This window comes from Callorhinus ursinus, unplaced genomic scaffold, assembly GCF_003265705.2.
Source record: "Callorhinus ursinus isolate GAN/ISIS: 27379988/994484 unplaced genomic scaffold, GSC_fseal_2.0 scaffold1, whole genome shotgun sequence".
Taxonomy (NCBI): Eukaryota; Metazoa; Chordata; class Mammalia; order Carnivora; family Otariidae; genus Callorhinus; species Callorhinus ursinus.
In genome coordinates, this window is record NW_027397063.1 from 117396547 (window position 1) to 117419706 (window position 23160).

The 23160-nt window shown below is 39.5% G+C and overlaps 1 protein-coding gene across 1 annotated transcript in view; it reads left to right on the forward strand.

The window, feature by feature from the left end:
- RYK (receptor like tyrosine kinase) overlaps positions 1–23160 on the forward strand; it is a 94916-nt gene that overhangs the window by 35977 nt on the left and 35779 nt on the right. Inside the window, exons 3-7 of the mRNA XM_025867147.2 lie at positions 9737–9836; positions 11611–11745; positions 14117–14170; positions 18202–18346; positions 21432–21532. Of these exons, the coding sequence (XP_025722932.1) occupies positions 9737–9836; positions 11611–11745; positions 14117–14170; positions 18202–18346; positions 21432–21532 (535 nt within the window). The remainder of the gene's footprint in view (positions 1–9736; positions 9837–11610; positions 11746–14116; positions 14171–18201; positions 18347–21431; positions 21533–23160) is intronic.

Below are 23160 nucleotides of genomic sequence, written 5' to 3' on the forward strand. Positions count from 1 at the left end.
GCCAAATTATTTCTCCCTTCCCTCTCCCAAGATGGTAGCAATGAACCAGCATTCCTTGCAAAGTGAATAGGGGTGCTTATTTCTTCAATTCACTTATTAACACTAAATATTTTAAGTATAGTTGTTTGCTAACCAGATGAGTAGAAATGATTATATAACTTTCCATATATTCATATTATTATTACAGTTGACCCTTGAATAACATGGGTGTTACGGGATACTGATGCCCCTCTGTAGTCAAAAATTCATGAATAACTTCTGACTCCCCCGCACTTAATCACTTATGGTCAATTAACACATATTTTATATGTTATATACACTATATACTGTAATTCTTAGAATAAAGTAAGCTAGAGAAAAGAAGATGTTAAGAAAATCACAAGGAAGTGAAAATCCATTTACGGTATTATACTATAAAAAAAAAAAATCCATGTAAATGGACTTGTGCAGTTCAAACCGGTGTCAAGGATCAGCTATATATATATATATATATATACACACATATATACATACACACACACACACTCAAGCATACATTGCAGAAACATTATATGCACATATACATATAGGCATTAAAATACAGCTGCAGTAATGCGAATAAATTTGACTTAGCTTGGATTCTGGGTAAAACATGTGCCTTGTTGTCTGCAGCACCTCAGCTATCCAACAGTGTTGCCTTGGGGTATCCAAATATGGGCCTGCTTTTTTAGTGGTGGATTCACCTTTAGGGTAAAAACTGCAAAAACAGAGGTCAAGAGAGAAAATTCATGTGAAACAATTAAGAACATTTAGTAAATGGTAACCTGGATATGCTGAAGTGCCAGAAGATACAGATGATTCAGAAAAGGTTCACATGAGACATTTTAATCTGGGATATGTCAGTTTCAATGAGTAGGCACCTGAACTCTTCAAAGAAACTGCGCTAACACATCTTCCAGTATTCTTATATAACATTATGTGACATTATTTAGGGGTGGGGGTAACTTTTAATTTTGATATAAGTTCCAACATAAAAATTACAAGAATAGGACAAAGAATTCTCCTATATTCTTTACCCAGATTCACTGATTATTACTGGTTTGCTTCATTTGCTTACTTTATCATTCATTCTTTCTCCCCACCCTCAGGCACACACACTTTTTTTCCTGAACTGTATGAAATGAATTGCAAGCATCCTGTCTTTAGCCTTAAGTACATCAATTTATATGTTCTAAGAATAAGAGCATTCTTTACGTAACCAGAGTACAGTGATCAAAATCAGAAACTTGACATTGATACAATACTGTTATCTAATGTATAGTATTCACATTTCATCACTTATCCTGATGATCTTCTTTATAGTTCTTTTTTTATTTGATTCAGTATCATGCATGCAGTTGGTTGATGTACCTTTAGTCCGCTATTAATCTGGAACATTTCTTTGGCCCCTTTTTGTATGTTTTGACCTTGACATTTTTGAAACACAAGGTCCCTCAATTTGAGTTGTCTGAGGTTTCCTCGTGATTAGATTCAGGAATGTCTCTTTGCTAGGAACACCACAAAAAAGCTGTCCTTTACAGTGCACATGATGTCAGCTTACCACATTACTGGTGATCTCTGCTCACTCAGTTCACTAGGTTTCTCCACTGTGAAGTTTTCTCCTTTATAATGAGTAAGTAATTGTGGGGAGATCTTGTGAAATTATATTTTAAAAATTCTATTCTTTATCATGCTTTCAACCGCTGGTTTCTGCATCTGTGTTTAGAATTAATTTTTACTTTTTAGCCAGTGCTGTCAAAGAGATTCGTATGTTCCCTCTCACTGGAAGAGGTCAGATCCATATTCGGTAAATATTAGGTGGGAGTATTGTAGAAGGAATGGGAACTCAAGCATTTGTGGAGTAGCTGGTCTTGAATTTTAAGTTCCCTTGCTACTCTGAGATCCAGTGTTCTCTGAACATCTTTCAGGCAGAGAAGCTTCTTATATTCTCCAAGAAATTGATACTTAATCCTTTGTTACTTTTCCTACTGTTAATGTTGATGAATATAAAACCAAATAATACATATATTTTAAAGTAGTGAAAAATGTAATGAAATAGAGAATCTACTATTCTAATTGACCTTGAATAGGGTGTGATTATTTCTGGGCCCATTTAGGAAAAAATGATGATAGATCATGCCAGTGGTTCCTGGGCAATTATATGGGTAGTGACTTGTGAATAAAAGTGACTTGCAGTGTGGCATGTGGCAGTTGTAATTGAACAGAATTAAACCTTCTCTTAACCTTTACTTTTTAAAAATACACATACATTGGATGTTTTTATTTGGAGTGAGTTTCAGGGATCTGATATTGCCGATAGTGGATGTCTGAGGAATTTTAGGAGCCTGCCACAGGAGGAAGTTGGAGTGGAAAGGGCTCAGTAGAGAGAGGAAAGTGTTCAGATGAATATACATATTTGAAAGGGTTCAGATGAATATATATATTTGTACTTGCCTGGGCACAGTTTGGGTCAGGAGGCGCCCTGGTATAGCTCTGTGGTCCTTCTCAATTCTTTATGAATAATTTCTAAACTACTTCTGTGGCAGGTTTTAAATACCATCATCAGTGCACCTTTGAGCTACTATTGCTGGTATGATATTCCTGGTAAGGCAGAAAGAAGTTCCCTGACTTGTTGGAGGGCAACACCACCTATTTACACATCTAGCCAGAATCATAGAGGGTGGGGTATACTTCTACACCTACCAAGTCCAGTTGATTATCTCTCATAATTATACCTTAAATTCATCTCCTACGTCTTTCTGGACCTGATGCCCCATCTGTAGTTTGGGCCTTCATTGTTTCTTAACAAGATATGGAAATAGGTTTCTAACTGGTCTCCTTGCCTCTGGACTGACTTCTTGCTGCACTGCTGCCGCACCTCACGCCCCACCTTCTGCCCCCCCAAAACTACTCCAGGTCTCTCAGTTGCCACCAGAATAAAGTTCTGATTTCTTAGGAAGCCTTTATGATCTTGTTTCTGCCTTTCTTTTCTACTTCCTCTTCAGCTAGTTGTTCAGTGCCATTTTATTTGGCAATTTTTTGAATGCCCTGGACTCTGTTACATTGCTGCTGTTTGCACTGCTAGAAATGCCCTTTCTCCATTCTTTATCTCTCTCTCTCTTTTTTTTTAAAGATTTTATTTATTTATTTGAGAGAGAGAGAGAGCGCATGAGAGGGGGGAGGGTCCGAGGGAGAGGCAGACCCACCGCTGAGCAGGGAGCCCGATGTGGGACTCGATCCCGGGACTCCAGGATCATGACCTGAGCCGAAGGCAGTCGCTTAACCAGCTGAGCCACCCAGGCACCCTGCATTCTTTATCTTTTGAACCCCTGTTCATCTCATAAATCTCAGACCTGGTGTCACCTCTCGGTTGGCTATGCCAAGTGCTCCTTTCTGTACCACGGCACCCTTCTCTTTCCTCCTTCATAGCCCTTGTCATACTCTAAGAATATTGTAATGGTTGATCTTCTTTTCTGTCTCCCTCCTAGATGCAAAGCACTTCAAAGGAGGAACTCCTTTTCATCTGTCTCTGTGTTCCCTCTGCCTGGTATATAGCACCTGGTACTTAGTTACAGGTGCTCTTTTACTGACCACAGAAGAGATGCACAGGTAGAAGCCACAGGGCACAGCTCAACAAACAGGGATCTTTTTAGTGGTTAGAGCTTTTTAAAGTTGGAATGTATTAGGAATGGTGAATTTCCTGTTTCTAGAAATGTGAAACATAGGCTGGGTACACTTGACACCAGTTGTCCACCTGGGATTTGTCAGCTATTTCACTGTGAGTAAAGTTACAAATTTGAAGACACGAATGGAATTCATAGATTGAATATATAGCTAAACTAATTTCACAAGTTCATCTGTAACAGGTTTTAGAATTTAGGGGAAAGTAATCATCTTCTATCTTAAAATATTTTATAATAAAAATCTAAGGAATATGTTTGTGTTAATCCAGTTTCAGGCTTTGGCTACATTGCAACCCCTAATTCCAATTTTAGGTCATAATCTCTTTGGTAATTTTGGCACAGTTGAGTAATTGAACTTTGTTTATTTTAAAAATTCATCTTTTGAGTAATGTATGCATATGGTACAAAATTGAAAAGGCATAAGGGGTATACAGTGAAAAATAAGTCCTCTATACTTTGCTAGTCCATCCCTAACCAATCTAGACACCAAGTTGCCCTTCCATTGGCAACCACTGTTATGTGATTCCTGTCTCCCATTCTAAAGGTAGTCGGTACACAGATAAGCATCTTTGTGTGTGTGTGTCTATTTTAACAAGTAACATACTGCATACTTTCTGCAGTTTGCAGAGCACTGAACAACATACCCTGGTAAAGTTTCTCTGTCACTGCATATAGAGTTGAATGTTTTTTCTTTCAAATCACTGAAAAATACATTATATGGTTACAGTTTGGTTTATTGATCAGTTGTTATGAGAAAAAAAATTAAGACCCAGATTTGGGAAGGGACTTGCTTAAGGTAGTAGAAGCAGAAGACAGAGGAGGTAGACGTGACTTGAAATGGAAGGTCACACAAGGGGGTAAGAGAGATGTGGCTTCTTCACCTGAGAAGACACAGAGGGTTCTTCACCTGATCATGTTGGCTCTAGGGATACAATCATGAAATTTCTGGAGGAAGGCCACAGCTCCTAAGCTCTAACACTTTATCAGAAATTCTCAGTTCTTGCTTTTTAAGGTGTGCCAGGAGGTAAAATATTTGCTTCCAAAGATCTCCAGGCTCTCCTTGAGATAATCCGTTCACACTGTAGATATTTTAACATTAGTTTTCATACATCAAACTTTTGCTAATAGTGTTGCTTTTCAGTGTTTACCTGGTAGTTTTGTCTTGCCAGACAGACTGTGGTCTTCTCATAGGCTGAAGCTGTATCCTATTCTTGACATTTGTGTCACATAGCCTTAGTCAGTGGTTGTTAAATACCATTGGTTAATTGCATTTGCAGGTGGGATGAGAACTCTGGTATTTCTTCTCTTTCACAAGACCACATGGTCAAAAAAAGCAAAGACTACTAGGTGGTTTTAACAAATAGTTTCTTCTGTATTCCAGAACATTCGCTAATATCTGGGAAAAAAGCATGCCACTGCATCTGTTAAGTGTCAGTAGACGTTTTAGGCAGCTGGAAGGCAAAAATATACTGAAATATAGCAGAATACTCCCCCAACTACATCCACTCTGTAGCTGTTCTCTGGTTTCAGGAAATCTTCATCCTTGTCAGGAGAGTCTGCAGGGAGCTTGCCCAGAGTTCCTACAGCAGCCCCAGGCCAGCTGGCAGTATCTCCTGCAGAGTGGGATTTCTGTGAAAAAGGCGGCACTTCTGGTAAATTCAGAGAAATTAAAAGGCTATATGGCTGTAGGCAAATGTATTCACGTTAAATCTGTACTGTGTTCCAGAAGGAAATGGCTTTACTCATCAGCTGCCTATTTGCAATTGCCATTTGTTTCCAAGTAAGGGAAGATTACCAAAAATGTTTATTTTTTAGCTTATTCAAATATTTACATTTTCTCTAGCTTCTTTTCTGAAACATTTTGGCTCATTCTTTTTTCTGATAAACAACTGCTGTTCAGATTTCCTTTGTTCCAGTAGATTATGAATGTTAGCTTTAGGATGGATCTGTTTCTTCAAAGGATCATGGGCAAGTGAGAGTCCACATAGATTGATACGTTGCTAAGTAAAGAAAATTGGACAGTGATAATTGGCAGTTTGTTCTCTGACCCCAGAAACTGCAATCTAAAAATTAATATCCTAAGGATTTCAGAGAGAGAAGAGAACTGCTTTGTGAATGCCTGGCATGTTTAGATAGTCCCTCAAAAAGGGAGCCAGCAGAGGGGCAGGCTTCTGTGCTTTATACTCCTTATTCCTCAAGGCTACTTTTCTAGCCAAAGGGTCAGCCTTCGCAAATCTTCTACCCAGCCCCACTCACAAGCTCATTTCCCTCCCCCTTGCCTTTCTGAGATACTCGGGTGCTAATCTTGTCCCCTGCCCTCTACATTGTCGTTAGGGCCTTTGACCCCATTTGCCATTCTTTGCTTTCCTAGAAGTTCTGGTCCTTGGTTAGCTGTGCCTCTGCTTACAATAACTGAGACCTAGAATAAAAGAGACAGCATATGTGGGGAAACATACATGTGGCTTTGAATCTGTTAAGTTTGAGAGAGAGATTATTTTATATATATATATGTATATATATATATATATATATATATATATATAGTAGGTAATTGGGCATATGGGGGAGCTTGAAGGTATAAGAGAGTGAGAGACAAGTGGATGATACGAGATCCTATCAGTGGTGAAATGGACTAGAACCTAATATACTAGGAGAAGAAAGTTCATTATTTAGAGAGGAGGATATATCTCTCCTTGGGACTGGAGTACAGAGGTTGAGTACTCTAACAGATCTCTCTCATGCTGATAAGAATGACAGGAGGTTCCTGTGGGTTAGCCGAAGGAGATGACGACATTGTCTGAAGAGTGAGGAAGTAGTGAGGGCAGCAGGTGGTGAAGTGGTGAGGTCCTGTGACATTTGGAATGAGTAGACTAGGGAAGGAGAGGAGTTGTGAAGAAGGGCTTGCTGATAGGATTAAGGGCCTGTTCTGAGCCTGGAGGGTCATCTTTGTGTAGAAGCACCCTTCTCTCTGGGGATATGATTCCCTCCAGCAGTGCTGGGCACCTGTAGAGTCAGAGATTGTCAGGGTGCTGGTGTGGCCCTCTGAGGTATGAGGGTGCCAATATGGCTGTGTCGTTAAGTCGTCTTTGGAGCACAAGCTCTGGGAAGGTGAAACCAAGTCACTGGCTGGGCTGGAGAGGAGAGAAATAGCTGAATTGGCCATTGCATTCAGCTCTGAGCACAGCCCTTGGCTTACAAATGTGCTTCATAAATGTTGGCTGAATCAGGGTGGTGGAGACAACTGGTTTTGTAGGAATCAGAAATAGCGATGGGATCTTTGATTGGGTGGGATTTGTGCATTTGTTGTGGTTCTGGAGTATTTATTATGTAGCAATGCTGAATACTTAATATTGAAGCGACCAGGAAGATGGCAGGAGACAAAGTGAGCCAAGGGCAAAGGCCTCTGCAAAGTTTTTGTCTGTTGTTGATGTATGTTGATGGTGTGAGAAATAACCATCTTGAGTAGAATTTGTGAACTTCAGGATATAGGGGATTTTGCATGAGGGGAGAATGTCTAGAAAGGACCTAATGATCCTAAACAAATACTGTCTGGGTCCTGATGGTCAGGTGTTGTAAGAACTGAATAATAGACAGGGGAAGAAATGACTTCTGAGGAAAGTCAGGTTACGGGAGAAAGTGGGGAAGACAATTGTGAAAAGCCTAAGAGTGTAGGAGGCAGTTTTAGAATAGTGGGGGTCCCAAGATGGAAGACAGAACAGAAGGGCTGCAACAATGTTCTTGGCAGAGCATGGGAGCTTGTGTCAGAATCTCTGGGGTCAGTAGTAAGCTGTGCTTGTGGGGAAGTTCAGTGGGGCAGTAGGGTAGCTACTCTGGAATGACTGCTGATGCCACTGGGGTCTGCATTTATCGGGCAGCCCTGTGCCAGCCTGAGAGCGTGTTGTATTAATTATCCTATTTGATCCTCATAATGTGTTGTAGTACCTTCCTTTTACAAAAACTGAAACTCAGAAAAGTAAGGGTCACAGAGCCTCATGGTTCCAGTCCAGTTCTTGCTTTATTTCTGTTTTGCATTTGCCCTTCATGTATTGTCCTGTTCAAAGATAGCATGGATGTAGGGATATAGGCAATGAATTCTCAGTATTGTTCGAAAGCCTGCTTCTTGGCCCAAACGCTGCCAGGGTGTAGCTAGCTATCTAGCACCCCCTGGTGGCAGTGACAGTATTGTGGTGTGCTAAGGTAAGCGTGAGTATGGACTAGCTCAAGGTACCAGTAAGTCCCTGATACCCAGCAGCAAGAACATTTTCTTTGTTGTGAACATGGCACTTACCAGATACAGCCTTTAACAGTTGTTTGCATGTGTATCTTAACTGCAAAGTAATAGTTTGATATTTGTATATCCATACAGTGTTCAGGGACATTCAAGTATGAAAGTGTGAAAAGAGACCCACTCATAGGGGGAGTTAAATTCATTGGCATGAATGCTTCTTATCCATGGATAGACAGATTTGCCCCAGCCAATCCCTTTCCTTATAAGCTCAGATGATACTCTCTTCCTCTTTCTTTTCATCTTTATTATGTCCCGTTTTATTGGCTTTTTTCATTAGCATATAAACACATTTTAATACCTCTCATTAAAGAAAGAAAAGCCTCAGAATCAGTACCCCCCCCAACCCCCAACCTGGTTCCTTTTTTCCTGGTTAAGTTTCTTAAAGAATGGTTTCCTAAACCTCTTCTACCACTCTTTTCCCAACCCATTGCTCCTTGGCTCCTGCCGATTCTAGCTCTTCACCAAAACCACCCTTGTGACCACTGAGTGGTAGAGGAGTACCATTCTTACCAAGACCCCAGCGGGGTGTACAAAGAGTAATGTGAAATGTAAGGCCTCATTAAAGGTCTTGAAGGTGGCAGCTGTTCCGAATTTCAGCTGTTGTTTTGCAGTTTGAGCTGTTTCTTCCATGACCATCAGTTTAGCAATAGGTCTGTATTTGTTGATGCTGGCTGGTCTTTGTTTTTGTTTTTTTTTAAGATTTTATTTATTTGAGAGAGGGGGCACAAGCAGGGGTAGCTGCAGGCAGAGGCAGAGGGAGAAGCAGGCGCCCTGCTGAGCAAGGAGCCCGATGGGGGCTCGACCCCAGGACCCTGAGATCATGACCTGAGCCGAAGGCAGACGCTTAATCCACTGAGCCACCCAGGCGCCCCAGATGCTATTTGGTTTTGTTAAGCCACCTGTGTAGGCCAGATATTGATAGTTGTTATTGGTGTTCTCATGATATCTTCGTAATTACCTCTTTTCCTTTCTGTATTCTGAATTGCTTGAGAAATAGATTCAGAGATTAGATGGACTTCCAAACATAAACTTTCTTTATGGTGAAAGCTGGACTAGAGATATTCTTTAATATTTTTTTTTTTAAAGATTTATTTATTTGAGAGAGTGAGAATGAGAGAGAGAGAGAACATGAGAGGGGGGAGGGTGACAGGGAGAAGCAGGCTCGATGCGGGACTCTATCCCGGGAGTCCGGGATCATGACCTGAGCCGAAGGCAGTCGCTTAACCAACTGAGCCACCCAGGCGCCCTGGACTAGAGATATTCTTGAGATATGCTTTGTAATCTGCTTGTGGAGTGAGTGGATCTGCAGAGCAGACCTTCATCCACCAGCCACATGGAAGCCCTCAGAGCCTGGCATTTATCAATCAGAGAAGATATTGGTGACTAGTCAGTCGTTTGTAAATTACACATCTCAACATCTTGGCTCTTCATATCTGTCTCTCCAGGGCCTTTCTGTCAGTGGCTGTGTAGTCCTCAGCAAGATTTCTGAATCCTAGAATGAAGATTTTACAGGAGAGTTGTAGTACTGTTCTAAACATGAAATAGAGGGTGGCTTACTGGGTTGACTTTTTATCCAGTTGAAAATTCCTGAGACTCTTTCTGACAAGTTGGATTTTGTTATAGCTAGATTATTTGTACATATGAAAGACTCATGCATTTACTAGTTCATGAGCTAATCAGTGAAGTCAGACTGTTAGTGTCCTTTCTGTTACCACAGATTCAGTTTGTTTGTTTCTACATTTTACAGGTTGAATATAAGCTGGGATTCCAAGTAGACAATTTTGTGGCTATGGACATGCCCCAGGTCAACATTTCTGCTCAGGGGGAAGTTCCACGCACTTTATCAGGTGAGCCTGAAAGAGTTAACATACTGTTTTCAATTGTGTCCCCCATATCCCAAGAAGAACAGTTTAATAATTGATGTGTAGTGTATCTTACTTGATAGGCTTAAGATGTATAAGTACTTTGAAAAGTAATTTTTGAAAATCCTGATTATTTGCACTGTATTTTAAACCATTCCTTTTCCATCCCTTCCAGAACTGTCTGTGCTCACTTCTTCCTTGTCTCCTTTTCTGCATTGCTGGCCTTGGCTTCCTCCTGTGTCTGGTCTTGTTCCTCTTGGACTAAATTCCCACACCATGGCGTGGATCATCACTGAACACTCATATCTGACCAAATGACATCAGGCCCATCCGGGCCCACTACCCCCCATCAACTGAGTACATTGCAGACTCTCCCGCCAGTATGCTGTTGTGTATCCTCTGCCCCTACCTGCCTGTCTGGCCCTGTTGCTGCGTTTTGCCCCAGCATTCCAGTGGCACTGTACTACGTGCAGTTTTGACGTCCTTGCCTTTGCATGTGCCGGTCTGTGTATTTGGAACCCCCTTCTCCTCTTTTCTGCTTATTAAACTCTCATTCATACTAAATATTCTTCAAGACTCAAAATCTCCACTGTCCTTTTTCTGCTTCCTTTCTCCCCCCAGGTCTTAACTCTTTCTTCTGTTCTTCATACTCTGTAGGATCTTGTAATTTGACTGTTTTTGAACTGATCACATTATCTTGTAATTCTTTGTGCTTGTCTCTCCTTGCTGGCCTGTGGCTACCCTGAGGGCAGGAGCTGTCTTTTTCAGCCATCTGCCCTTGGTGCCTAGCACTGCATCTGCACAGGACAGTCATGTGATACATGTCTGACTAAATGATTTAAGTGTCATATATACCCCAATTTAACTACTGTTGAGCCAGCCTTTTGAGAAGGGCTCCTGAAGATGTGAGATTTTAAGAAAAGCAAAGCGAACTTCTTAAAACTTCAAAGTGTAAGCCGTGTACTTTCCACAATATAGCAGTACCATGGAACTCTTTCTGGCAGTCTCATCTGTTGTTATTAGTGACATACATTAAGCTTTAAGAAGGCATAGGGAGGCTTGCTCATTTTTATGGGGCAGTAAAGAAATTCAGAAATGCCCATATTTTTTATACGCTCATACAGATGATAGAATGATACTCTAAATTTGTAGAAAAAGAATCTTAAACTGAAAGATTGAAAAAAAAAATGATTTGCACCAAAGTCTGTTATCTCGTTGCTACAGTAATTGATTAAAGCCAGTTTCTAAAGGGTTTTTTTTTTTATTTCAGTTGATTAATTTATCAGGTTTATCAGTTTACAGGTTTATATTTAATCTCTTCATTAAAAGAAATACATAATTGCATTTTGGTGGTAAATTGTCTTTCCTTTTTATCAAGTAATTGCTGTTTTGTTGCTGATGTGACTGGTAAGGTAGCAGGGTTTGCCTTATTCTATAGCTTTACTGTATTATAATAAGAGGACTTGTGAGACAAAGTGATCTATTAAAAATCATGAGCAAAAGTTGAAAATAATGATCTCTTCCTTTATGTCTTAGCTTGCTCTTTAATGCTAACTTTTATATCTATAATGAATGAAGAAATACTTAATGTCTAAAGCTATGTAGTCTGAAGGTAAGTTCTATGAAAATTTCTGTTTAGTATTATGTAAATGTATTATTTTTAGTTTTATGCAACAAAAATGAAGAATTCTAAAATAGTAGGTATTAATGTTGATTTTTAGAAAAGTAAAATATCTTTTCTTTTTTGCTCTTTAAACAGTGTTTCGGGTCGAGCTTTCCTGTACTGGCAAAGTAGATTCTGAGGTTATGATACTAATGCAGCTCAACTTGACAGTAAATTCTTCAAAAAACTTTACAGTCTTAAACTTTAAACGAAGGAAAATGTGCTACAAAAGTAAGGAATTTATTTACCAGAGTGTGTGTTTTATATAGATGTGATAAGGTCATAAATACATTTTGTCATCTTTCTACAGATTTGTGACCAAATCTTGATAGTTGCAAGTGCGAAAAGAAAGAGCACTAACAGATGAAATTCTGAGATAATCGCCAGGTAGCTTGTTGCCAGGAATCTCCCTTGGGCCCTGCGTTCTCAAAATCTTTTCTCAGAATTGCTAATTTTCCACTAGGGAGGTGAAATAGTACTCAAGTGGCTGGTCACCTCACTGTGATAGGGGCCCCTGAGTAACTGAGTGTTCACTGTGTTTTCCTCATAGAGGTGCTAATGCGCAGAAGCATTGCCTGGGGCCAGACGGACTGGGCCTGAGATGGGGACAAGTCACTTACCCTAAGTCTTAGTTTTTTCACTTGTAAACTGGGCATAATAACCTATTTCAGAAGTTGTTCTTTTTTTTCTCTTAGATTAATTGAATCAAACCTAAATCTTAGAATACCATGTTTTATGCAAAACTTAATAGATGTTAAGTGGGTACTTAATAGATGTTAGTAGCTTTGGTTTTGAATAATCGGTTACTCAAGAAATTACAGTGGCTATGAGAATTCCTAGCACGTAGGCTGTAGATGAAAGAATTTTATTTATTTTTATTTATTTATTATTATTTTTCAAAGATTTTATTTATTTGACAGAGAGAGACACAGTGAGAGAAGGAACACAAGCAGGGGGTGTGGGAGAGGGAGAAGCAGGCTTCCCACCGAGCAGGGAGCCCGGTGTGGGGCTCGATCCCAGGACCCTGGGATCATGACCTGAGCCGAAGGCAGGCGCCTAACGACTGAGCCACCCAGGCGCCCCTGTAGATGAAAGAATTTTAGAGTTTCTCCTTAAAGGTTATCTAGTCCAACCCGCTCACTTTAACTTGCACTAAGGTAAAGTAACCTAACTTTGCATGGCCACTTAGGTTACTATCTAAGATAGGGAAAATAAAACCCTCTAAACTTATTGAGTGCCTGCTGTTGACAGCTGGTTTACTTCCCTTGAACCCAGTTCTCTCTAGGCAGTGGGTCTCTCATTACCTCCATTTTCTCAGGAGGAAGCTGAGGCTCAGGGCATCTGACTAACTTGCCAAGGTCAGACAGCTAAGTGGTACAGCTGGACGCAAACTCGTGCTCTTAGCTCCATTGTTAAACTCTCTCTCTCTCTCTCAAACATTTCCTACTTGAAATTAGTGCTGAGTGTTATGAAAGTACCTAAGGTCAGCAAGTGAATTAGAACGGCTGCTGTCCAGATACATGCCAATAAAAAAGCTCTACTGCATTGGAATGGACATTTTTTAAATGGAAAGTTAGCAAGCACCTTTTAGCTTCAGTGTTTTGATACATTTTTCAGTTCTAATATACTCAGTTATGTACCTACTTTCATGTAATTTTCAAGCCAAAGTGGACTTTAGAGTCTCTCTCGTTCATTCTAGTCATTATATAATTGATATGAGGAGACTGGGCCCTAGAGAGACCACCTAAGCTTGCACAGTCAGTGAGGAGTATAGAAGGCCTGGTTCCTGATCCTTAGGGGAGGGGATGTGACTGTACCATGGTTCTTCGCCTAATGTCTAAAGGCAGGATGATGGCCAAATGTGATGTGATCAATGGAGTCCACCACTTGGTAGCCACTGAGGTTAAGGATCAGCCGACATTCAGAATGATCCCATACTTTCTCCATTTTCTTTAATATGTATGTGAAAATTAACATTAAAATACAGTTGGTGTAATTTTCTACTCTGTTTTAGACTTAAGTTTAATATAGTGCTCCCCTTTTCATTTGGTCGTTATACTTCTGGCCACCCCAATCGTCCAGTTCATGGCTCTTTAATATGTGATCCTAATGTGTTTGTCTGGTTTTCTACCCTACTACATTTAAAAAATTGCAACAGAAAATGTATCTGTACTATATCGAATGTTAATGGGTGTTACTGGCAAGAAAATGTTCCTTTTTTATGTGAGAGTGGGGACTGCTTGATCAGGTAAATTTCATTACTTAAGAACTCCTTAGAGCCTTTATACTCTGCTAATGTGAATTATGTACCTCCACGGAGGTTAAAATATGTGTCCCCCCCAAACTTCTTGACCACAGAAACCCTTTTAATTGAGCATCTATAAGCAACACCCATAGATTAGGGATTGGTGACTATAGTGATGATTATCAGAATCGTAATGTAGCATTTATTGTCTTGCAACAAATACTTCATTAGTTCAGGCAGTGTTCTAAAAGAACACAAAACTATGTTAGAGAAAAGCTCAGAAAATGTAGAGTATTTAAAGATTTTCATGGAAAAGGAAGAATTTCTAAAGCATTTTTTATCTTTTTTTAAATTCAGAACTTGAAGAAGTAAAAACTTCAGCCTTGGACAAAAACACTAGCAGAACTATTTGTAAGTGTTACTGAGTTACTGTTCTCCATCACGAGGGAAGAAAAATGGCTGATTGCAAATGCATGTGATTGTATAAGGCTCAGAGGCCTTGTAGTGTCCAATTTGTCAAGAGATATGTGAGGCCTTGCTATTTACCTCACTGATGTTTTGTAGATTGGTATATAGTCAGGGGAAATGATTAGAATATTGACATTTTTGTGAAGCAAAATTCATACATATTTTATAGCAAATGATCTATAAGCAAGAATTTATATGACATCATTTCAAATGGTTATAAAGTATGAACATAAGACCTGTATAAGATCCTCATCTCAATAGCAGAAGGTTAGAAAATCTGACTAGTGACCTGGATGGGTTAACCCTCAGCTAATTTCATCCAGGTGAAAATGCAAGCTTAAAGGATACTTAAAGATACGTATTTAAACCTACAGAACAGAAACTCCAAGTAGATCTTTATTTTTTGTTAATGGTTGTGTCTAGATGGTATAACTTAGACTTCTTTTTTCCTTTTCTGATGTGGACACATATTGAGTCTTACACTTCCTGAGATAGTTTTAATAGCACTATCTTAAGAAGATGAAAAAATTTGTGGTGGGGAGGAATTTCAGATATGCAAAAGTTGAGAGAATGCTCTGATGAACCTGCACGTGACCATTACCCTACTTCAGTAATGATCAACGTTTTGCCAGTGTTGTTCCATTGATTTCCTCCTCCTTTTCTGGATGGGTAAGTGGTTGGGGAGGAGTAGAATATTTTAAAGCACAGTTCAGGCATCATATCATTTCATCCATAAATATTCCAGTATGGATTTCTTTAAAAAAAAGGGCAATTAAGGGACACCTGGGTAGCTCAGTTGGTTAAGCATCTGCCTTCGGCTCAGGTCATGATCTCAGCCTGCATTGGGCTGCTTGCTCAGCAGGGAGCCTGCTTCTCCCTCTGCCCCTCCCCCTGCTTGTGCTCCCTCTCTCTCAAATAAACAAATAAAATCTTTGTTTTTAAAGGTAATTTAAAAAATAACCCACAATCACCCAACACCTATTCACTTGTATTTGATTTATTACATTTAACAAAATTAACAATAATTCCTTAATAAATTCTAATAGACAATTCCCTTATTGTCTCAAAAATATCTTTTTATAGTTTTGCCTCCACATCAGGATCCAAATGAAGTCCACACACTCTATTTTGTTGACAGATGTTTTATATTACTCAGAAATCACTCACCCCCCCCTTATATCACTTTTTTGTTGATGAAATTGAGTATTTATCCCATCGAATTTCTCCTATCTTCATTTTTGTGGTGTTAACATACTTTTTTTTCTCCTGTAAACTGGTAATTAGATTTTGTACATGATTAGATTTAGGACCAACTCTTGGCAAGAATAGTTCATAGATGGTAGTATGTGCTTCCTATTTTATCTTTTTCTCACCTCAGGAGGCAAAGAGTATCTAGCTATCCCAAAGTAGATTTTTTTTTTTTTAGAGATTTTATTTTGTTTATTTTAGAGAGCAAGCGGGGTGGGGAGGGCAGAGGGAGAGAGAGTCTTAAGCAGACTCTGCATTCAGCACAGAGCCCGATGCCAGGCTCGATCTCATGACCCTGAGATCATGACCCGAGCCGAAACCAAGTCAGACACTTTACCGACTAAGCCACAGACAGGTGCCCCCCAAAGTAGACCTTTTTTTGAAGGTAAAGTAATATAATACATTGTCTGCTTTTTTAGAATATTTCATTTGGATTTATCTCTAAGAAGAAAGAAAAACTATCTTAAAAAATATCACTGCTCCCCAAATTTACTTTGAAAATTCTGGTGACTTTACCCATTTCTTTTATGCTAGTAGGATGTTCTTTCACACAGAGAAACTAGAATATTGCATATTCCTGGTCTCTGGCTGTCTTTTCTTCAATACCTCTCTTCTTCCCTCCCTTTCTATCCATGCATTCAGCATCTATTGAAAGTCTGTGATGTGCCAGGTGGTATCATTAAAGCAGAGGATTAAACTGAGCAAAACAGACCCTGCCCTTAAGGGTTTATACTGTAGTGGATGAGATGGACAAGGCACTAATGCAATGATAGTAACATAGTGTGGCAAGCTCTATCAGGCAAGTGCAAGGTGCTTTGGGAACCCTACGGAGGGGCATATAATCTCTGAAGGAGTGAGGGAAAGCTTCCTGAGGAAGAGTGGCATCTCATGTGAGACTTGAAGGGTGACCAGGTGGTGGCAGGTGAAATGTCAAAGTGAAGGAATGGGAACTGCATACACAAGCCTGGAATTTGGAGGTAAATAAGCAGGATACATTCGGGGGGATTTGCCCAACAGAGTAGTGTCCTCTTCTCTATCCTGGTGTGTGCTTGGATAGGTACTGCAAGCACCACCAGCCTTTAGGACCTCCTTTTTCTGCCCCTTCCAAGATTGAACAGCCTGTGGCATCCTTGAAGAAAGTCAGGACTTCATTCAGGCTGTGTAAAGTCTAGCTGCCCTAGAAGCTATTTGGTCTCTTTGCTCTAATCTGTTCTGACTTATTGTTTCTTGATTCAGTTTAAATTTTAGAAAGCAGTCTTAGAAGTTTTTGAAAGCTATAGCTTTTATCTTTTGCCCTTACCTATCCCCAGAACTCCACATTTGTATTTCTGTCAACTTGACATCTCCATGTAGATGTATACTGGGTACTCTTAGATACAACAAAACTCTTGATTCTCTTCCCCCAACCTGCCTTTTCCCCCCCAATCTTTGTAAAGGTACCATTATCCACCTAATTCTTTAAGCCAAAGTTTTGATTCTTCTTTTTCTTTTTATCGCAGTATCATTCATTAGCAAGGTCTGTTGACTGTGCTTCCTGTCCATTAATTTATCTTCAGTAGTATTCTTGCCCACACCACTGCTGTCTCTTTTTTGGATTACTGTAGTAACTTTCTGACTTGTACCCTGCCCCTGTCTTGCACATTCCTCAAAGCATTCTTTACACAGCGTGCAGTCAGCTTGGTTTTTTTCCAAGTTTCATCGTGTGTATCATTCCTTTGCTTAATAACGATTTCCTATCTTATGTAGGATAAAACCCAGATTCCTCGTTTTATTCAGTAGAATTATGATGTGAGTACTCATCATCAAAACTTACTTGATGCGTTAGTTATACCAGTTCTGTTTCTATTTGTCTTCCCTGTGCTTGCTCAGATTACATGCATCTCTGTCTCTGTGCATCTCTTCCTCAGTTTGTGTGTGTGTTCGTGTGTGTGTGTGTGTGTGTGTGTGTGTCTTTGAGTTATTTCCCCCATTGCCAAGGTTTGCTTTCTCTTTCCCTCTCTGTTTTGAATAATAGAAAGTTGAACACGATTTCATGAGTGGGGTCTTGTTACCCTGCCCTTATCTTTAAAAATAAATAAGCAAAATAATCTGTTACTCTCATAAGAGAAAAAGCCTAAAAGTTTATTGTTTTTTTTTTAAATGTGTGGGTCAGTCTTGTTTTATATTCCTTCTGTGAGTCAGTGGTTGGCAAAAAGATGTCTGATCTTTCCACTTAGGTGTCACTGTTGAAATATGAAGGATATATAGATCTGTGCTGTCCATATGGTAACTACTAGTCACATCTGACTATTTAAAGTAATTAAAATGAAATAAAATGAAAACTTCAGTTCCTCAGTAGTACTGGCTACATTTCAAGGGCTTCATAGCCACAGGTGACCAGTGGCTACTGTATTGGACAGCACACTAGAACATTTCCATCACTGCAGAGAGTTCTCTTGGATAGCACTGCCATACATACATGTAAAACTTGTGACTTTTGTACTCATTAATGAAAAATTTTGTTTAAAACCCTTTTTTAAAAGTTCCTCCAACAACATTAAAAAAATTTAAAAAATTGTGAGAACTTATATCAACATACCACTGGTAACTGATCTTATCAAAGAGTGGGCACATGAAATGAAAATATGTTTTTACAAAGACCAGGATACTCATTGTTTATATTGGGTCATAGAGCAGTTGATGATATTTGTTTAAAAAGCTTAATGTGCTTTTCATTTTTATTTCAGATGATCCTGTACATGCAGCTCCAACCACTTCTACACGTGTGTTTTATATCAGCGTGGGGGTTTGCTGTGCAGTAATATTTCTTGTAGCAATAATATTAGCTGTTTTGCACCTTCATAGTATGAAAAGAATTGAACTGGATGACAGGTATTATATCTATATTGGGAAAGGAAAAAAATTAAAGTGGTTATTTGCATTTACATGGGAGCCCACACACACCCGTGCATTGCGGTTCACAGGGGAGGGAGGGAGGATGATCAGGTCTTGCCAAAAGAAAAATTACTGTCTCTGTGATTACTGTCATCGTGTTTTTCTGAGTCTTTTTAAAACATTTTTTTGAAGACAGAAATTATAGTTTATTAGTTTGGTGGGTAAGAAGTGAGAATCACATTTTTGTTCCCATCCCCTTTAACGTGACTCAATTCCAGACTCCAGTACCTTTTTAAAATAGCCCTGTTTCTTCCTCCCAGTTCATCCCTCCATCATTATCCATCCATCCATCCATCTATCCATCCATCCTTCCGTCCAGTAAACATTTATTGAGAACCTGCTGTGATTTAAACCATTGGTTCTCAACCTGGTTGCACATTATAGTCATGAGTAAGCTTTCAAAACATGGGTCCCACCTTCCAGAGATTCTGATGTAATTGGTCTGGGGTGGTGTTGGGGCATCACTATTTTTCTTAAAGCTTCCTGGATAGTTCTAATGTGTAGCCTTGGAGATATGCTAGGTGCTGGGAATATAAAAAAATTGATATACCTTATAGCTTCAAATATTCATCTTTGACATTAACCTATAATTATAAAAGTTTATAAATTTGATGATTATGATTTGTGTAGTATAGAGTGAGAATAGAGAAGGTGCTTGTCACAGCCTGGGTGGGTCAGAGATGACAGGGAGGACTTTATAGCCAGGATAGGGTTAGAGGTAAAGATGGAATGACAGGTTTATTTTCCCAGTACATAATTAATCATTTTCCTCCTCAGTGATTCCCACTTGGTGATTGAAAGATTTCCAGCTTCTTGACTTGGCTTTCAAAGCCCTCCTTTAGTGGAGAGCTATCTCCCATACTCGATGAACCTTTCTTTCTTTCTTACTGTACCCCTACTTATGCTGCAGTCTCATGATTATATGTTCCACACTTTGGCCTTATATATATAGGGCCTTTACCTGTACTTTAGGACTTTAGTTCATGTGTTCCTTTTGCCCACAGGGGTCCCTGCATTTTCCACCAGTCCAAACCTGTTCCTTCTTCAGCTTTCAACTCCCCATTGCCATTTCTTTCATGAAGTCTTTCCTAAGCCTCCCAACTGCCCTCTGTTTCTCTCTCTCTCCTACCCTCGGCCTCCCTTTCTCCCTCTTTCCCTCTCCGTCTCTCTTTGGTAGCAGTTATTGTACTTTTTTCTCCTGTAATAATTTTTTGTGTACTTGTCTCTCCCCTTAGGCTGTAGGCTTTGTCCGATTAGGGAGCAGTATGTCTTACTCATTGCTGAATCCCCATGCCTACACAGTGTCATACACACAGTGGATAGGCGTATTTGTGGCATGAACAAAAACACAAGGGTATAGGGAACTGGTTGGATTTAGTACCTATTAAGTACTCTCTGTCCCTCTGTTTTACTTTATCTGAGTAGAGGAGAAAGAGGAAGGTGGTAAGAATGAGAAGAGAAATACATGGGTGACGTGTTTCAGGATAGGTTTCATGTATATGGTGGTGTTGAAGTTAATATTGGGGTTTACAGAGGAAGAAATGGCATTTGGAAGCTTCTGAGTGGGAAATAAGGTAACAACATTTAGATAAAGAAGTCACTGAGGAGCATGACATGTAGGAGTCTTGATACATTCTTCTTGAATGCTTACATGTGTGCTAGGGCTTTGAACGCACATTGGACAGAGTTGTGCAAAAACTGTCAAGATACTATGGGGCATGTACCTCAGCCTGCTAAAATAATCAGTTACCACTCATGCATTGGGTATTTCAGTTCTTTCCATTTTCAGGCATAGGTTCCCAGACATTGAATAAAAGCAACTTACATTATTGCTTGTTTTCAGAGTATAACCTAGTGGTTAAGACCATGGACTCTGGAGCCAAAGCATCTCTGAATTCTGGTTGTTCTACTTACTAGCTTTATGGCTAGTAATGTACTCAACATCTTTGTAGTCTTTTCAAGAATTCTGAGGTGGTACAAGAGTGCCACCTACTGTTCAGTTGCTGGAGAGAAACAACCTGTAAATAATCTTGAGTCTGGCCATTTAACCATCAGGGTATGTTGGTTGCAGGTATTATTTAAGTAGTAGTTTCACATATATTATATAACTGGAGCCTCTCAAAAATCCTGGGAGATAGGTTTTCTTAATCTCATTTAATGGGTAAGTAAATTGAGGTCCTTTATTTTCCCCTCTTTGGGGATGGTAATGTTTCTCTTCCCTCTTCTAGACTTCTAACAACATTGATTTTTAGTCTGATCTTTGAGTAGTACTTAAAACTCCAAAAACAGGTGCTCTGTGGTTACCCACTGAAAAGACAGAAATACATGCTTAAGAGGTATTAATTTGTAGTAATCTTGAGTACAGGGTTAGCAGTTACTTGAGCCTACCATCTCTGGATCTCCCGTATTATTTAAAGAATGTGATATAATGGAATGCTTCAAGTACTAGAGAATTCTGAAAAGTTCCATAAATTCTAAAAAGGTGGGATTGAGGAAGAAGGAAAATGTATGTGATTCAGTAAACTTGAACCGGATATGATACTCCTTCCCAAGCCTTGAGCATGTTGGTATATTTGATTTACTTTGATATTCCTTATTTGATACAGGCCATTTGATTTGGGACCATTAGTGAAAGAGGTCTGTCATTCTACTCCTTTTTAAAAAAGCAATTTAATTGAATGGCATGGGCTCTCTTCCTAAGAGAAGACCCATAGGTCCCTAACATGTCTTTGTGTGAGGTTCAGGCTTGCTATCTATGGTGTCTGAGGACTAATACCTGCATTTCTGAATGACTGACAAGGTGAACCTGCTTGAGATGGTGGAGATAGAAAAGAAAAATAGCTCTTCATTATGAAATGAAAATTTCAACATGGAATGTTTGATGGACTTTCATGCATTATTGTGATGGTCATCAGGATTTTAAGCTGGTTACAGTGGCTGCAGGCATTTTTATATGTATAGAAAAAGGAAATTTCTCATTGAAGCTGACTTACCAGTTATTTCTCTCAAAAATTGTTTGCAGCATCAGTGCCAGCAGTAGCTCCCAAGGGCTGTCTCAGCCATCTACCCAGACGACTCAATATCTGAGAGCCGACACACCCAACAATGCAACTCCTATCACCAGTAAGAGTTAATTTAATTCCAAAGATGATTTCCTGACGTTGTCTGTGGTCTGCCTGCCAGTGGCACCAGTGTGCTTAGTTATTTGTGGGGCATGTGTACCATTCTGTGTACATAGCATCTAACGTGCATAGAATTAGGCTTGATCCCCAACTTCTGCTTTCTAGAGTGAAACATTCTAAAATTAGAGTAGTAAAAATAATTTAAAAAAATTTAAGTTTATGCTAGAATTAATTTTGGGGGAGATTTCTATAGAAAGTCAGGAGGAATATTTTCAGGTAGTTAGATAGACCAAGCCATTGAGCTGTATGAAAACAGAGTCTTAGATTTTAATGAATTGTTTGATAATCTTAAGGGCTGTGGACTTTACATTGTGTTTTTTTTTAAGATTTTATTTATTTGAAAGAGAGAGCTCTCGGTGGGGAGGGAGGGGCAGAGGGGGCAGGAGAGGGACAAACAGACTCTGCCTCTGCACTGAGCATGGAGCCAATCCCAGGACCCCGAGATCATGATCTGAGCTGAAACCAAAAGTCCAACGCTTAACCAGCTGAGCCAGCCAGGCACATTGTTTTTTAATCACGATAGGAAGCTAGCTGCCATTAGAATTGAGAACATGGAATCTGATTTCCTTTCTCTTTAAACAGGATTTTGATGAAAGTTTTTATACTGTAACATATTGTTGGGGAAAATAATCATTCTTAGAATATAATTTAGACGTAACGAGGAATCAGTCTCCACACAAATAAAAAACAGCATAATCATCAGGATAAACAGTAGACCAGAATCAGGGCTAAATTCAGTAGTGCTATTGATTAATTAGGTTCTTACAGGCCTGGTGTCTTTCTTTCTTTCTTTCTCTTAAAGATTTATTTATTTATTTGTTTATTTGACACAGAGAGAGAGGGATAGTGAGAGAGCAAGCACAAGCAGGGAGAGGGAGAGGGAGAAGCAGGCTCCCTGCTGAGCAGGGAGCCCGATCTGGGGCTCGATCCCAGGACCCTGGGATCATGACCTGAGCCAAAGGCAGCCGCTGAACCGACTGAGCCATCCAGGCGCCCCTGTTGTGATCTTTCAATACTGTTTCCCGTTAAAAAGAACTAGGATTCTTTAGGGAAGTGGATGATTTCAGGACTAAGTCAGGAATGAACAAGATAAACCTGGGACATGTTGAGATGGGACGTTTGAGCATCAAAAAGAGTGACTGCATTGACTTGAAACTGATTATGTAAAATCCATGAGTTTGTAATCGTTTTTGAAAAAGTTGATCATGATCATGAGAGGTAACTAAGGTACCAGTAATGCCTCATTCTGATGACTGGCTGTATGAACTGTATTTCATATTTCAGTGGTTTCAGAGTGACCAGGAAGTGTTGGTTGGTGAGGGAAAATGCTTCTTTACAGAAGACTCCTACCTAATAAATGTGGAAGGAGTGATAGAATTAGAAAATCATATTTGCAACCTCTGTTAAAATACTTGATTCAGGAAAAGATCATCAATGTTTAAAACCTTGTGAACAAAGGGAAATGGGATCATTTGAGGGATCAGACAGCCTCACTCCACTATTGAAACTTGCATCGCTAACAGTCGGACTAGATATTTTGTACTCCCACATGTGATATACCATCCATAG